Source organism: Pseudophryne corroboree, chromosome 2 (genome assembly GCF_028390025.1).
Source record: "Pseudophryne corroboree isolate aPseCor3 chromosome 2, aPseCor3.hap2, whole genome shotgun sequence".
NCBI classification, from domain to species: Eukaryota; Metazoa; Chordata; class Amphibia; order Anura; family Myobatrachidae; genus Pseudophryne; species Pseudophryne corroboree.
In genome coordinates, this window is record NC_086445.1 from 528,842,583 (window position 1) to 528,860,771 (window position 18,189).

At 43.9% G+C, this 18,189-nt stretch overlaps 1 protein-coding gene across 3 annotated transcripts in view; it reads left to right on the forward strand.

Annotated features, from left to right (window-relative positions):
* LOC135033722 (CUB and sushi domain-containing protein 2-like) overlaps window positions 1-18,189 on the forward strand; it is a 1,450,369-nt gene that overhangs the window by 1,411,173 nt on the left and 21,007 nt on the right. For all 3 annotated transcript variants that reach the window (XM_063954204.1, XM_063954205.1, XM_063954206.1), the window contains 6 exons: window positions 4,260-4,442; window positions 7,279-7,455; window positions 7,861-8,040; window positions 8,551-8,724; window positions 8,808-8,981; window positions 16,827-16,900. In XM_063954204.1, the coding sequence (XP_063810274.1) occupies window positions 4,260-4,442; window positions 7,279-7,455; window positions 7,861-8,040; window positions 8,551-8,724; window positions 8,808-8,981; window positions 16,827-16,900 (962 nt within the window). The remainder of the gene's footprint in view (window positions 1-4,259; window positions 4,443-7,278; window positions 7,456-7,860; window positions 8,041-8,550; window positions 8,725-8,807; window positions 8,982-16,826; window positions 16,901-18,189) is intronic.

Below are 18,189 nucleotides of genomic sequence, written 5' to 3' on the forward strand. Positions count from 1 at the left end.
TCTTAAGGCTGCTTGTATCTCATGACTTGGTTATACCCTATTACTGTATGTCGGACTAAAAAGTGAAATGGTGACAAGAGAATGGAAGTGCTAAGGTTCAGCTTACAATGGTGTGTGAATAAATTACCTAAATGATACTATACTATGTGGTGGGTTGGGTATGGTATGCCGGCTGCCTGGATCCCGGCGTTCAGCATACTGACACCGGGATCCCGGCAGGGAAGGGTGGGTGGGGCGAGCGCAACAATGCCACTTGCGGGCTTGCTGCGCTCACCACACAGTGGGTATAGTGGGTATAGACCCTGCAGGTCAGTGTTCTGGCTGGCAGCATTTTGAGCGTTCGGGATTCCGGCGTCGGCATGCTGACTGTTAGGATTCCGAGTTCCGGTAACATGACTACATCCCCATGTGGTATGCTATTCCTTATCTTTCCACATATTCATCATCATCCTAAATATTACAGTCTGCATGACAAAGTTTTATATATCACCATTGTGAGCTGAACCTTAGCTCTTCCATTCTTTTGTCACCATTTCACTTTTCGCAAAAAAAGGAGGGTTTGGGATTGGGGGCCATTGAGGGAAGGTAAGTATACTGACCTTCTCCTGTCAGGATTCTGCAAATCAGAATGCCGTGGTCAGTATTCCGACCCCCGACATCCCAAATGCCAGCATTGCAATCCCAACCCCCAGCCTTGCAATGTAGCAGTGAGCTATCTGAATTGCTCCAGTTGCCTTAAACACAGCAATATGTTTGAATAAAATGACCCCCAAAGTATCTTAATTCTCATATCCTCTCAGCCTGCAGTGCTTGATAACCTTGAAACAGTATTTGAATTCTTACGTCTGTATTTCTCTCTACGGTATGTTTTCCCCAGTCCCTCGTTTTTATGAATCTGCCCTGCAGTTTTATGTCACAACTCATAAACCCTGGATCTTTATAGCCCGTGTTGTAGGCTGCAGTAAAATGAAAAGAAATCAGTTAAGTGTTTTAGGAAGATTAATGTAAGTGTTGGAATAAATGCTGTTGATTAACCCCAGCAGTGCTAGACCTTGACACTCTCAGAAGTGTATGAGGCCTTTAACATCAATCAAAACTTTATTTTCCTTAAATTTTGAGGGTTGTGGAAATGTCACACAGGAGGAAAATTTGGATGTGAGTTAATCAGAATTGTACTTATTCTATGCGTACTTGAACTAATTTAGGAGAGGGAATTTGATGTGCAGCGCCATGACAGTGAGAAACTGCTGCCAGGCCAGTCATTAATAACAATCTTATTTTTAATAGCCCCAGCAGTACAAAATCTTATTTAAGAAATCCGTATACAGTAGAGCATATGTGAGATGTCATGTAGAGCCCTTTGACGTGTTATTTTGAAAAAATTGCACACTAAACCAGTAATGAGCAAACAATCTGTCTCAAGATCATGTTACATGCATCTAAAAAACATATCCAAAATACGACCATACCTTACACAAGACACTGCTAAAACTCTAATCCACGCTCTCATTATCTCCCGCATTGATTATTGCAATAGTCTCCTAACTGGTCTTCCCAAAACGAGACTCTCACCACTACAATCCATTCTGAATGCAGCGGCGAGGCTTATCTTCCTCGCTAGACGTTCATCGTCTGCAGATCCACTCTGTCAGTCCCTCCATTGGTTACCTGTACTCTACCGCATTCAATATAAAATACTTTTACTCACACACAAGGCCATTAACCAAACTACACCAACGTACATCACTTCGCTTATCACAAAATATCTCCCAACCCGACCTCTTCGCTCTTCACAAGACCTGCGTCTCTCATCCACACTCATTACTCGCTCCCACTCACGACTGCAGGACTTTCATCGGGCTGCACCCACTCTGTGGAATGCCCTACCATGCACAATAAGACTCTCCTCTAGTCTCCAAACCTTCAAGCGTTCCCTCAAAACTCACCTCTTTAGGCAAGCGTATCAAATTCCTGAACCGCCCACATAACTTTCATAAACCTTCCTATCAAATTACATCCACTCTGTACAGTCCACACATATCCTCACATGTCTTTTCATTCTATGCAATAGATAGCACCTTTCCTTGTGTACATATGCCTATTTCCCTATAGATTGTAAGCTTGCGAGCAGGGCCTTCCTACCTCTATGACTGTTATCACCCAGTTTGTTATTGTTATTTCAAATTGTAAAGCGCAACGGAATTTGCTGCGCTATATAAGAAACTGTTAATAAATAAATAATAAATTCTGACGTGGGCACCACTACCGTGCAGTGCAATGTGGAATGCAGGTTTTTCAACATGTGTACTTGTAATTAACATTTCGGTGTTTATTAGTCCAGTAGAAAAGTATGCCCATTTATATACTCTTCTTGCATACATAACGACACAGCATTCTGCATAAATCTGTGAGACTGACGCACTTTTAAAAGGGCTCTCTGACTTCTTAAATATTATTAAATATTTTACACATACTGGAAATAAATGTCTTTTAGTATAGAAAAAATGCAATTTAATAGGCTACTGCTATATAAAAGGTAATAAATAATAAATAACAAATTTCAATTATTCCGTATTTTCATCAAGTCACAGAATTCCAGTTCCCTTGTAGCCTTTGGAGGTCAGTGTAAATATTGTGCTGCACATTATGTTTATATATATGTTACATCAATTACCTGAAAAAGATTCCATGTCAGAGGCAAGATACATATCGCCAACGATTGGACGTCCGGCTGATTCAGCAATCAATCAATCAATTGGTTAGGTGTATGCACAAACGATCTTTTTCATACACACTTACCATTCATCTGACCAGGATGTCTCGCAGCACTGCTATTTAGATATGCCCGCCTACTCATGGCGTCATTGATGGCGGTTCATGCCACCAGCATATGGGACGGTCAGCGGGTCGGCCACACACAGCATGAAGTACCAGTGTATCTGGATAGTATATCAGCATCATTTGTGCTGCAGGGCCTACCTGATGTATTTGTGTACAATGTCATTCACAGACCGATATGCTAGCGATATATCATTGATCGATCAAACAATCAAACAGTGTGTACCGAGCCGTAGTTATACAACATTTAGTACATAACAAACACAAAAGCATACCATCATACAAACAAAAACTTGAACAAAGAAACATACCTTAGTTGCCAGAATCTGTACATCTCAATTTCTCAGCTTCCTTTTTAATCATGTAGAGAAAAAGAGTAAGGGCTCTCAGTCTATTGATCTATCAGCCTAAAGGCCCGATAATCCCTGGGGCCAGCAAAAAAGAGGGTTGTGCAAGTCCCCAAAAACAGTAAGTGTAGAAGAGAATTCATATGTGGTGCTTGGGACTGGGGCTTAGGTATATATGCAAAGTAACATGTGATGTACAATATCATTATATTATATTATTAAAAATAAGAAAAACAACCAGTTCATTCACACATATAACATTTTCTATAATAATAATAATAATAATAATAATAATATAAATGTGAACTCCCAGATTAATAAAACTGGAACATAAAGAGAACGGCAATAAACTGCAGATATAGAGTAGATATATTGACAAATTGACAAATAATACTGTTTTATATTTCTGACTTCTGACTTAAGCAATATTGCAAAACATATGATATGTCTGTTACTATATACTATATTCCCCTGGAGTGTGATGAAGATGCATGCATTTTGGGGAGTTCTCCCTCACTCTCTGGAGAGTAGACCAGCCTCCAGTATCCTGCCAATTTACTAAGTGAAGGGGGCGGTCAATGGGCTGGAGTCATGATGAACTGCGGCATTGTGCTAAGGCATGATTCACACTCCACACTCCTTCCACCAGGATGTACCCTCTGCGATCTGGAGGATGACTTTACTATAAAAAAAAGCATGTTTGTTCAATTTTACTGTGACCTATAACATGGCATACTAATCATAGGCCCAGAAATGGACTCCACAGGAATCACTGTATAACAGATAGAGTTCAGGCTGTTGTACACTATGGGGGAGATAACAAAAAGTAACTCATATTCCTGCACTAAATATTGAAGTAGTAACATTATTGGTGTGAAATCTTTCTCATGTATGTACATGATCCTAGCTGTTATCTTTTATTCTGGTTTTGGTGTTTATCATCCAAACACAGTCATTAATTTTTTTTAATTTTTTTTTAAGGGACATAATGACGGTGGCATCTATGCATTTTAATTCTAAATACTTATATATAAATTATTTGCTAATGAGGTGATCTTATTTTTTCTTTTGCAGGGGGTAGTTCCAGTGAGTGTGGGGACCCTGGAGTTCCATCTCATGGACTTCGCCAGGGTGATGACTTTACGATAGACAGTATAGTGCGCTTTAGTTGTGAAGCTGGGTACGTCCTGCGAGGGTCTGCAGAGAGAAAATGTCTGTTCAGTGGATCATGGAGTGGATTACAGCCTGAGTGTGAAGGTATTGTCACTACAAATAAGGATATATACCCGGGTGTGGTATGTTATATAGACTAAACTTCGATCGACAGTGTCTAGGTCGGCCACTATTGGTCGCCAGTAAGTAGGTCGACATGAAAAAAGTTTTTTTGTTTGTTTTTTTTGGTGTAGTTTTCTTCGTAGAGTGACTGGGATCCCCAATTAGTGCATCGTGTCCCCTTGCATGGCTCGGCAAGGTGCCTCGCTCCGCTACTGCTGCGCTCGGCACAGGTTACCATTCCCAATTGTTGTCCACGTGGCTCGTAAATTGTATGAAAAAGTTCAAAAAATAAAAATAAAAATGTTAAAAACTCATGACGACCTTTTGTCATGTCTACCTAGAGTCCCTGTTGACCTAGAAACCATGTCGACCTACTTACTGTTGACCAATAGTGGTTGACCTAGACATTGTCGACCTAAGTCTTGTCGACCTAGAGACCGGATCCCATATACCCTCTATTGACTCATGATTACAGACTTTGGAAATGTTGAGAGAAAAGATTTAATGTCCTGAAGTGCTCTTCCTTATCAGTGTGTTACAATACAGACTGCATTTCTTAAATACTGTAGATCTTTGGTCACCTAATTGTCCAATATTCTCCTGTGCCTCTGTTTCTCATACAGGCCCGGTGCAAACCTAGGTGGCATTCTAGGCGGCTCAACCACATGCACTCTGCAGCAGTTCCCCCAAACCCAGTAGCTTACACCCCCCCCCTCCTCCCCCCCCCCCCCCCCCCGCTTATTCTTACCTTGGAAAGCATGGTAAAGCAATACTCACACTGGGGGTACAGTATGTGCTTAGTTGTGTAATTACCCTACCACTGTAACACTAACGTGGTGGAGCAGCATCCAGCAGAGTCACATCCACACGCCCTACTTATAAATGATGATTATTCTGATTATAATGACACCCACATTTTGTTAAAAAAAGTTCTTCCTATTTCAGCACTGTTTGTTGCTGCTAATCCTTACATTAACAACACCACATATGTCAGCTTTCAGCTTTAATATGCATGTAAGCATCCTTTTTATATGTAAGGGTATCATTTATATATGATTAAACCTTAATGCAGCAACTACAACTCATAACTAAGAATATTCATAATACAATGTTTTTCCCACTGGTATGCCCCCTCCACAGTAGCGCGTTCCCCACTACACAACATCACTGTACTACACCCCCCATACGGTACAGTACTTCGTTGCACTACATCTCTACACTACATCACTACATTCTATTAATTATTACACACACACACACACACACACACACACACACACACACACACACACACACACACACACCCATATGCTGTATTAATCATTGCATCATCCCCCCCCCATACAGTATGTTGCATTAATATTACAGTACACTACACTAAATAATTACCCAGATACACAGGACCAGCACTACATAATGGGTTACTCCTTACATTATACCCAAGTGGTTGATGCTAGAACTACGTGGGCTAAAGGACCACTGACGTCAGGGGGAGGAGCAAGGCCAGCGGGATAGTACTTTCACTATCCATGTCAACAACTTCTCCCTGCTGAGCAAAGCGAGCCCGCAAGTTTACATTATGTGTACCATGTTCTCTCCCTGCTCCGCTGGTGATGTCCGAGGTCCTTTAGCCAACTTGGATTTAGTCATAACCATGCTCAAGTGACAGTAAAATATTCCCATTCAACATACAGTAAATGTGCTACAGGCACACTGCGGAAACCTGAATCTCTGGTGTCTTATCTAAGTCCATGCAGGCAGGCTGGCAGGGCAACTGCACTGTGAGCTACTGGGTCAGAGGTTGTGGCTTCCTGCAGAGCCGCGCTGGGTCCTAGGGCCCGCCGACTACTGCCAGGGTCGTAAGTTAAGAGACGGCGCAGAACTCACTATGGACTGAGGCTACACATAGAAAGAATAATCCATCAGCCCAGCGTGAATATTCAGCCCAGTTGGTGGGCCCTTGGGTCCCTCTGGACCCTAAGCAGTTTTATTGCTCAACATAGCATGCAAGATGATAAAGTATTAATTAATTTTATTTGTCCCGTCAGGTGATTTTAATATTAATGTTGCCCTACTTGGGAAGCAAGTAAGCAGTCGTCACTCCATTAACCTCATGCTGTCTGTTTTCCCCATTTATTGATATTTATGTCACAAACCTGCAAAAATGGCATACACTATTTTATACCATAGCTCTGTATTGAAACCACCACAAAATCTCATGTGTCCTACAATATCACCTGTTTTCTGTCAATGTCACTTTGCAGTGATAGGAGTGGCTTCCACGCCCTATTTGCTTTGATTTCATGCCCGCGGGTGATTTATAATTAAAAACAAAATCTTCTTTTTCATGCATCCCCTCCCTCTCTAGTCTCCAATTATTGTCTTCAGAGAAATTATATCCTTCAGCATGTTACATTGTAAGAACTAGATTTAAATCAGTCAAGAAAGCACAATGGGACTGATTCAGGTCCGGTCAGTAATGCTATTTTAGCGCATTGCACTGAAGTTCAATACCCTACATGTGCAGGACCCATACTGCCCTGTGCAATGTGGGTCCTTAGTTGTCGCCTGAAAAGTGGCTCCAGACGTCAGCTGATTGACAGTCTGCAACTGTGGTGGGGAGAGTGGAGGGATAGGCTGTGTGTCACAAAGCGGAGGTAAGTCTTTTCCGTTTTGTGGGAGTGTGAGGCCAGGGTCTAAAAAAATCCAATAGCAATCTGTGGAGGAAGAGTTATACATGAGTCAACCAACTGTTTCCTAATTTTTCTAGTTATAATTTTACCTAATTTACCTCTACACTTCTTTCTATACTTTGCAGTGATTTCATGCGGAAATCCTGGGACCCCCAGCAACTCTCGTGTGATATTCAATGATGGTCTGGTATTTTCTAGCTCTATTGTTTATGAGTGCCGCGAGGGTTATTACACCAGTGGACCCCTGAGGCGGGACTGCACTGTCAATGGTACATGGGCTGGCACTGCTCCAGAGTGCACAGGTAAAGTAATCCACCTGTTATGAATGGATTTACTGGCTGCAGATAACACAAATTATCTGTCTTAAGGTGCATACATACTGAGCGCTTTTCCCCCCTGCCCTGTGATGTCAGCGGGGGTGAGCGGCTTTCCATAGCAGGAAAGCCGATCACCCCACCGTTCATCTACTGGTAATACCAGTAGATGAACGGCGGCCGCTGGCGATGAAGCGGGAGCACGCATCAGCGCTCACCGCTCATCGTTTGGGCATGCACACTGGCCAATTTTGAGCTGAAAGCAGCTCAACACACCAAAAGTGACCTGCTTTCTGCTCAAAATCGCCCAGTGTGTATGGGTCTTTACGCTATTTACTATAAGTCTGTAATATTTGGTATTTGCTTTTCTGATCCATTTTTTGTTTCATACAGTAATTAACTGTGGGGATCCTGGCACCCCAGCAAATGGTATCCGACTAGACAATGATTTCCATTACAATCATACAGTATCCTTCCAGTGTTTACCTGGGTACATGATGGAGTCAGACCGTGCAGCAACCCTTTATTGCACAAAAGATCGCACATGGAATGGCACAAAGCCACTCTGCAAAGGTTAGAATAAGAACGTTCAAGATCAAGCTTAGGTATTCTTTTTCTTCAAGCTCCTGAAAAGAATGAGTGCTGAATGCCCTGCCATCTGGTAGCCCAGCAGTTATCGTGCAGTGACATGTTGCTTTTAGCATCATGGTTTACAAGGTCACTTGCTTGGTCATCCTTCATTTACTATAGAACTTCTTTGAATGAAGACACATGTATGCATTTTTATTCATAGCCAAGAAATGTTACCCTATAGCAGGGGTGGGGAACCTGCGGCCCTCCAGCTGCTGTTGAACTACACATCCCATCATGCCCTGCAACAGTTTTAGCATGGCCAAATAGCAAAACTGTAGCAGTGCATGCTGGTATGTGTAGTTCAACAACAGCTGGAGGGCCAAAGGTTCCCCATGCCTGCCCTATAGAATTATTTGTTGTGTAAATCTAAAACTACTATTAATGAGGTGATCATATATCCATATTTCTGACACTATTTTCAGATAACATTGTGATCTGTCTCTTTCTCAGCCATTACCTGCCCGCCTCCTCCCTCTATTACTAATGGGAAAGTGGTGGGATCAGACTTTCTCTGGGGATCCAGCCTTTCGTACACCTGCTTAGAAGGTTACCAGCTGTCCTTGCCAGCTGTCCTTACCTGTGAGAGCAACAGGACCTGGGTTGGAGAGGTTCCACAATGCTTCCGTAAGTGCACAACCTAGATTTTTATGATTGTAGTAAGTAGCTGAAGATGTTTCCCATTCATTTTTGTTTCTTAACTTTTGCAGCTGTATTCTGTGGAGATCCAGGCATTCCTGCTCATGCTCGGAGAGTAGATAGAGGCTTCAATTATCGTTCATCCATATCTTTTTCATGTCCTCCTCCACTGGTCTTGGTGGGATCATCACGCAGGTTTTGTCAGTCAGACGGCTCTTGGAGTGGGACTCAACCGAGCTGCATTGGTTAGTTGGTGTAGTCAGTCAAGTTGATAACTGACCTAATTATCCCAACAGTGGCACGTGTGTACTGCAAAAAATAGGATTTTAATTACCTACCGGTAAATCCTTTTCTCGTAGACCGTAGAGGATACTGGGGTTACATTTAGTACCATGGGGTATATACGGGTCCACTAGGAGCCATGGGCACTTTAAGAAATTGATAGTGTGGGCTGGCTCCTCCCTCTATGCCCCTCCTACCAGACTCAGTCTAGGATACTGTGCCTAAGAAAACGGACATACTTTGAGAGAAGGATTTAAAAGGATAGTGGTGAGATTCCAAACCAGCACACACAAACAAGAGGAAAGCTACGCTAACCAAACTGGAAACAGGAACAGCAACAGCTGAACCAACAATACCTAACCAAGTAACAGTGCAGGAAGAACGAAGCACCGGGTGGGCGCCAAGTATCCTCTATGGACCACAAGAAAAGGATTTACCGGTAGGTAATTAAAATCCTATTTTCTCTTACGTCCTAGCGGATACTGGGGTTCCATTTAGTACCATGGAGAAGTACCAATGCTCCAAAACCGGGTGGGAGAGTGCTGAGGTCCCTGCAGAACTGATTGACCAAACTGAAGGTCCTCAGAGGCCAAAGTATCGAACTTGTAGAACTTAACCAACGTGTTCAAACCCGACAAAGAAGCTGCTCGGCAGAGCTGTAAAGCCGAGACACCGCGGGCAGCAGCACAAGAAGAACCCACCGACCTAGTAGAGTGGGCCTGTACAGATTTTGGAACCGGCAAGCCTGCCGTGGAATAAGCATGCTGGATAGTGAGCCTGATACAGTGTGCAATTGACTGCTTAGAAGCAGGACACCCAATCTTATTGGGATCATCGTGAAGAAGCAGTGCGTCCGATTTTCTGTGACGAGCTGTTCTCTCTACATACACCTTCAAAACCCTCACCACATCCAATGACTTTGAAGTAGCAGAGGTGTCGGTAACCACCGGAACCACAATAGGTTGATTTATGTGAAACGCCGACACCACTTTAGGAAGAAATTGCTGACAAGTTCTGAGTTCAGTTCTATCCTCATGGAAAATTAAATAGGGGCTCTTGTGAGACAAAGCCCCCAGCTCCGACACACGGCTCGTCGTAGCCAAGGCCAACAGTGTGACAGTCTTCCACGTAAGGTATTTTATGTCTACCTTCGGTAATGGTTCAAACCAGTCCGATTGGAGGAAGTGCAGCACCAAATTGAGATCCCAAGGTGCTGTGGGAGGCACAAAGGGAGGTTGAATGTGCAGAACACCTTTCAAGAACATCTGGACCTCAGGGAGAGAAGCCAATTGTTTCTGAAAGAAAATGTATAATCCCGAAATCTGAACTTTTATGGAGCCCAGCCGGAAGCCCACATCCATACCTGCCTGCAGAAAAGCAGGAAACTTCCCAGATGAAATTCCACCACAGAATAATTTCTGCTCTCACACCAAGAGACATATGTCTTCCAAATACTGTGGTAATGTTTAGACGTTACCCCCTTCCTGGCTTTGATCATAGTCGGAATAACCTGGTCAGGGATCCCTCTCCTGGCTAGAATCAGCCGTTCACTTCCATGCCATCAATTGTAGCCGCAGTAAGTCTTGATAGACGAATGGGCCCTGTTGCAGAAGATACTCGCGAAGAGGTAGAGGCCACGGATCTTCGATAAGCATCTCCAGAAGGTCCGCATAGCAGGCCCTTCTTGGCCAGTCCAGAGCAATGGAGTATTGCTTGAACCTTTTCCTTTTTAATTCTTTTGAGAATTCTTGGGATCAGAGGAAGTGGAGAAAACACGTACACCATCTGATAGACCCATGGAGTCGTCAAAGTGTCCATCGCCACTGCCTGTGGGTCTCTTGACCTGGAACAATACAGCTTAAGCTTATTGTGGAGACGAGAGGCCATCATGTCCATTTGTGTAAAGCACCTGAACACTTCCGGGTGTAGGCCCCACTTTCCTGGGTGCAGGTCGTGTCTGCTGAGGCAGTCTGCTTTTCAGTTGTCTACTCCTGGAATGAAGACAGCTGACAACATCACAGCGTGGTTTTCTGCCCAGAGGAGAATTCGTGACACCTCTGACATTGCTGCTCTGCTTTTCATTCTGCCCTGTCAGTACATTACTGCCATCACATTGTCCGACTGGACCTGAATGGCCTGATCTTGAAGAAGATATGAGGCCTGCAGAAGGGCGTTGTATGTGGCCCTGATTTCAGAATGTTGATTGGAAGGATGACTTCCTGACTTGACCATCTTCCTTCAAACTGCACCCCCTGGGTGACTGCTCCCCAACCTCTGAGGCTTGCATCTGTGGTTAACAGAATCCAATTCTGAATACCGAACCTCCGACCCTTGATGAGGTGAGAAGTCTGTAGCCACCACAGAAGGGAGATCCTGACTTTTGGCGACAGACGTATCCTCTCGTGCATGTAAAGATGCTGTCCGGACCATTTGTCCAACAGACCAAGCTGGAAGGGTCTTGCATGAAACCTTCCGTATTGAAGCGCCTCGTAAGAGGCCACCATTTTCCCCAGAAGGTGAATGCATACATGCACCGATATCCGGGTTGGCTTCAGGACATCCCAAAACATTGACTGGATTACTAATGCCTTTTCCAGCGGAAGAAACGCCTTCTGCGACTCCATGTCCAGTAATGGAAGCCTCCGTGTCAGCTCTAGGTGAGATTTCGAAAGGTTCAGAATCCATCCGTGATCCTGGAGAAGTCTGCTTGAAAGACCTGGACGGCGCCTTTATCAGAAGATCGTCCAGGTACGGAATTATGTTCACTCCCTGCTTGCGGAGTAGAAACATCATCTCTGCCATCACCTTGGAAAACACACTCGGTGCCGTGGAGAGACCAAATGGCAGGGCCTGGAACTGGTAGTGACAGTCCTGCAATGCAAACCGTAGATAAGCCTGATGAGGCGCCCAGATCGAAATGTGAAGGTATGCATCCTTGATATCCAGAGACACAAGGAATTCCCCCTTCTCCAGACCTGAGATCACCGCTCTCAGAGACTCCATCTTGAATTTTAATACTTCGAAGTACGGGTTCAACGACTTGAGGTTCAGAATCAGCCTTACCAAACCAGTCCGGTTTTGGTACTACAAACAGGTTGGAATAGTACCCCTTGTTTTGCTGATGAGGTGGAACTGGGACAATGACCTGAGTCAGTACCAGTTTTTGAATGGCGTCCTGTAAAGTTATACTTGCCTTTTGTGAACTGGTAAGCCTGATTTGAAGAATCTGTGAGGTGGGAGCACTTGGAACTCCAGTCTGTAGCCCTGGGAAATAAGATCTATGACCCAGGGATACTGGCACGAACTTGTCCAAAAGTGACTGAAGAATTTTAGCCGGACTCCCACCTGCCAGTCTTCCAGGCATCGCGTTCCATCGTCATGCTGAAGGCTTTGAGGAATCAGAGCCTGAGCTCTGTTCCCGAGAACCGGCAGATGCTGGTTTGCGTGGTTTACCTCTTGCGCCTCTGGTGGCTGTAGAAGCACCTCTGGATTTGCCCTTAAATTTAGCCATCCGAAAGGACTGTAAATTTGAAGCTGAGTAAGCTTTCCTGGCTGGGGAGCTGCGGATGGTAGATATGTATACTTACCCACAGTAGCTTTAGAGATCCATTTGTCTAGTTCGTCTCCAAATAAGGCCTCTCCTGTGAATGGTAGACCTTCCCTGTGACAGAGCATCTTCCCCCCCTTCTGTATCCACCTCCCCCTCCTTCATGTCCGACCCTTCAGCGTAGGAGTCAGATTGCAGGACATGGGCCAGAGTTCGCTTTTGTGGATACATGGTAGGGGACTGAGATGCTGGTTTGGGGACTGAGTCTCTGTTCATAAACTCATCCACAGACTGACTTAAGTATTGCATCTCTTTCCCATTGCGGGACAATTTATTAGAAATATTGGAAATCATTCCTTTAATGTAATCTAGTCATGCTGGTTCAGCCCCGCTAACCTGGGAGGGTGCACTGCACTGAGTACATAGTAGTGAGCTCCCTGGGAAAGAGGAACACACTGCTGTACATGAAACACACTTTTTGCCTGACGTTTGTAAATGTGAAAGTACACACACACGCTGCCTATGGGGGAGTGTATTTTAGCATAGCAGGGCTGCGATCGCTTGCTATGCTAAAAAAGTTTCCTGCAAAACAAGACCAGGGTCAGACTTACTTACCCTGTGCAACGGATCCAGCGATGAAGGTCCTGGGATTGACATCAGACATCCGCCCTCTAAACGCCTGGACACGCCTGCGTTTGGATCTCCGCGCCTGGAAAACGGTGAGTATCCAACCTGGAATGCCTCTCCGCTGTCAATCACTTTTTTCTCTCTTCTGGTCATTGCCCGGCTGAGGTAATCTAGTGCTTAAAATGGAGAGAGTTCCGTTTTAAGGCTGTTTTTGCCAGTGTGGGTACTGTGTACAGTGTGGGCTACAAAGAGGATTAATCCAGTGCACTGGGTATTGGGTGTTGCGGAGGGCTGCTGTAGCTAGCAACCTAAATAAATACAGATATACTAAGATGATACAGAGACTCACCTACTAGATCACCCATCACACCTCAGCTCTGTGTCCCACCGGCTTACCTCGTCCTTTCGTCTCCGTTTCGGCCAGCCGGCTTTTGCCGCAGGATCCTGACCATAGAATCAATTCCTGCAGTTAGCCAGTTTAGTGCTAAACAGCACGGCTCACATCTGATCACGTCATGCTCTGCACCCTGAAGTGAGCTACCGTGACCAAGATGGCCGGCTGAAACGGAGACGAAAGGACAAGGTAAGCTGGTGGGACACAGAGCGTGAGGTGTGAGGGGGGATATAGTAGGTGAGTCTCTGTACACGGCCACTTTGTCTGTACACTGACAGGCATTTGAGGACTGACACTGACAGGGGTGAGATCGGCACAGAGCTCCTACGGTTCCCAATCCATCCAATACCGCTCATCTCCTAAACCCCGGGGCAACACCGCAATCACCGATTCGGCACAAGCCGCCAAGTACATACCATCATACAAAGGGGTGGGACGCCGCACTCTTTACTGTTTAGAACTTCATTTCTTACAACTGAACTGCACCAATACCCAGACAGCTGGATCATAGCCCCACAGATTTATCAATTCAGGACTGAAGCACAGCAGACCAGTGTACATCACACTCCCCATTAGGGAGTCTTGCACGGGACTTTTTGTCAACAGCAACGTTTAATGGCCCTCATTCCGAGTTGATCGGTCGCAAGGCGAATTTAGCAGAGTTACACATGCTAAGCCGCCGCCTACTGGGAGTGTATCTTAGCATCTTAAAATTGCGACCGATGTATTCGCAATATTGCGATCACAAACTACTTAGCAGTTTTAGAGTAGCTCCACACTTACTCTGCCTGTGCGATCAGTTCAGTGCTTGTCGTTCCTGGTTTGACGTCACAAACACACCCAGCGTTCGCCCAACCACTCCCCCGTTTCTCCGGCCACTCCTGCGTTTTTTCCGGAAACGGTAGCGTTTTCAGCCACACGCCCATAAAACGCTGTGTTTCCGCCCAGTAACACCCATTTCCTGTCAATCACATTACGATCGCCGGAGCGAGGAAAAAGCCGTGAGTAAAAATACTATCTTCATAGCAAAGATACTTGGCGCAGTCGCAGTGCGAATATTGCGCATGCGCACTATGCGGAATTTCACTGCGATGCGATGAAAAATACCGAGCGAACGACTCGGAATGAGGGCCAATGTGTTTAACTAACGTAGTGAATAAATAGATTATTCACTCAAACAAGTTTTTACTGTCCAGGATAACAATACCTGCAGAAGTAGAATTGTGCTACCCTATTGAAATAAATGAGTAATAACTGATCTCTATCCATAGAACTGTCAATTGATATTATTATACCTGCTTATGAGCATAGCCAAAGGTACATTATCACCAATTTGCATATGCACATCTCGTGAGAGGTTTTTATTGAAAGACAAATAAGTACACATACTGTCATCTAACAAATCAAGGTTAGAGCGATGTATCATCTTGGTATAACTGTGTACAGTGTACCAAGACGCAGTTGTGTACTGAGTCTGGAGACGCATTCCGCCCGATTAGAAGCCGTGCCCTGATGCCGCCATAATGGCCGGCAACCCACTAACCGGGACGCCGGCTTAGTACTCACCACTCTTCATTCTTCTGGCTCTGTTAGGGGTGGTGGCGTGCTGCGGCAATGTATGCTCACCATGGTGGGGCTTGCAAATAGTTCCCTCAGGAGCTAGTGTCCTGTCTGCGGGGATCGGGACCATTAACCCTTCAAAAGGTTGGCCCATTCCCCCCCTAAGTACCACGAAGCAGACAGGCTGGTGCCATCCAGACCTGCCTGAAAATAACAAACAGAAAAATAAATGTAGAAAACTCTCCAGGAGCTTCCATAAGCGTGACAAGCTCCTCCAGGCACATTTTCTAAACTGAGTCTGGTAGGAGGGGCATAGAGGGAGGAGCCAGCCAACACTATCAATTTCTTAAAGTGCCCATGGCTCCTAGTGGACCCGTCTATACCTCATGGTACTAAATGGAACCCCAGTATCCTCTAGGACGTAAGAGAAAATTGGATTTGTTTAATCAAATTAAATGATCTTCAAGAGGTGTCAATTTCACTAATCTATTAAATAGGTAGATCTGTGCAATAATATTCTTCCCATATGGGGCCAGTGGCTAGAGATCTAACCACTGACACTAAATGGTGGTTTATCAATGAGCTATTTTGTTAATAAAAATGTTTTATTTTACATACAGTACATGTGATTTTTTTTCACTGTGTACCTATTCATTTACTATAAATAGGCAATGCAGTTTCAATGTGCCCAGAAAGCAGTCCAAAATGCATTGTCTACTGAAGTAAATAGGGAAAGCGCAGCCAATCACCACCAGGTAGTGACCTTCAGCACCATTGAAAACAAAGGCAATAGAAGTAAAGCAATGAAGTAATGATGTGGAATAGTTCCAGTATTCACATGTTGCCAACATGGGCATTTACTGGGCATTGTGCCAACATGGGAATTTTGGCACTAGTAACTCCATATTAATAAAAAAAATTTTAGATGAAAAAAATATATATATTTAACAGAGCATGTTCACATTTATTTCAACTGGCAATATTTTTTGGAGGTTTAAAAACATGGCGCTTTACATGGCAATTTGCCTTTTTGTGGACTAGGATGAATTGCACATCACCAAATAAATCAGCAGAAAAAGAAGATTTGGTCAGACCTTTGCTGGATCTTAATGGAGAGCCTGACTCTAAATCTGAATAGTGTTTGTGTTAAAACTAGTGAAAACACTTTAATACCCCTTTCACATCACACAAATAACCTGGTATATTGCCGGGTCGAGGTGCGATGAGAAAAGGGTATGTTACAATTTCCTGGGTCTAATGACCCCATATTTCAACCCGGGAATAAAGAAGGGTTATTCCTGGGTTGAAGTGCAGTGTGAACTGTAGGGAGAGGCTGCGATATGACAGGCGGCACTTGGAAGATGATCTGATCTCTAGACGCTGCATCCACACACGCCACCAACCCGGCAATATGCCAGGCTGGTGCCGCCAGTCTGAAAGGGGTCGCAAATGGGTCGCACCCGGGAAGGACCCGTGCACAAGTCCCGGGTGTGACCCACTATAGCGATGTGAAAGTGGTATAACTTACTGTATGAAATGATCTGAGCACTCACACCATGGGACTGCTTTAAATTGAAACCAAAAAAATCTTCACAATAAGAGAAAACATTAATAACAGCGCTTGGATTTATAAAGCAATTTACATATTCAATAATGAATCATATCACATTCATTTTACAGATCCCTCCCACACAACCTGCACTGATCCAGGGATCCCTGCCTTTGGAATGCAGAACGGCTCTCAGGGGTTCCAGGTAAAGTAGAACCGTCTCCTTTATGTGAAATTATATTGTTATGTAATCACAATAAACTAAATTAGTTAGTGCAGAACCTATGATGACAGAAACTGCTCAGGTATTATTAATAGTACACAGCAAAATAATATTTTCTCTCCAAAAAAATGTGTATTCATTATGCTATGTGGCCAACAGTTCTCAAACAAAACAGAGAAGTACGAATCGTCGCCTGGGAGATACCGATCTGTAAAATCCTATAAAGCACTTGCTGCAAACATTCCTTGCCTAGGGTAGAGAGAAAGCAGTGGTCTATATGAAGAGCCTCTAGAGTAGGGGATATGTTCTGCTGTATGCATCAAATCAGGAATTGATTAGAACATTGACACAGCATCTTGACTGCTTGAACTATGTATTACTGATCAATATGCCCTCTAACCCAAGCAATCTGGAAATGAAAGATTTATGAGCGTTAAAATGGAAATGGTGTATAATTTAGACCATGGTGATTATATCTTATTTATTCTGGATACAAGTAATATTTTACTAACTCATTAGGAGTTATTTAAGAAACTGAACATTTGTGAAGTCCATTTTTTTTACAGTTGGGGTGGGGGGGAGGGGGAATGTAATAGCCTGTGAGAAGCAGAAAGTGTGGGAATTTCTCCCAGTTTTTTTTTTAAAGTGGCAATAATTTACCCGTGGAAACTATAGCTACTTGTAAAAATAAAATGGATGAACTTGCAAAGTCTCACACATCTTGCTTCTCGCAGGCTCTTATATTCCATCCTTGGTTTGAATAAAAGATATGAGCGATGATTATTATGTGCATGCTCATCAAAAGTAAAAACATCACCCAAAAGTATGGACGACAATTACATTTAGAATCACGTTTCATTCATCTGATTGGAGAAATGCACAGCCTTCAGTCAGGAGCTGGCTTTCATTTCACTGCGGACCCCAAAGCTCAGATGTTTACAGAAGCCAAAATTCCTGCTGATAATAAGTACTGGGGGGAAACAAGGGGAGGGGGGTAATTAATAAATACTGTAAGGTATACCTGTAATTTTATTTTTTGAACACTGAGTACAAGACAGTACGAAACTAAAACATTGCAAGAGAGGCAGCCACCTAGGGCACACAACTCAAAGGAGCCACAGGGAATTCGTGTTTTAGCTTAATTTGGATACAATTGTCCATTTTTGTTCTTGATCCAGGTGCTAACATTTATTGTTACAGTTCTTTGCTATACTTAAAATCCTAAGGCAAAACAATGATATATTTTTATGTTTTATTTTTAAAAAGAAGCT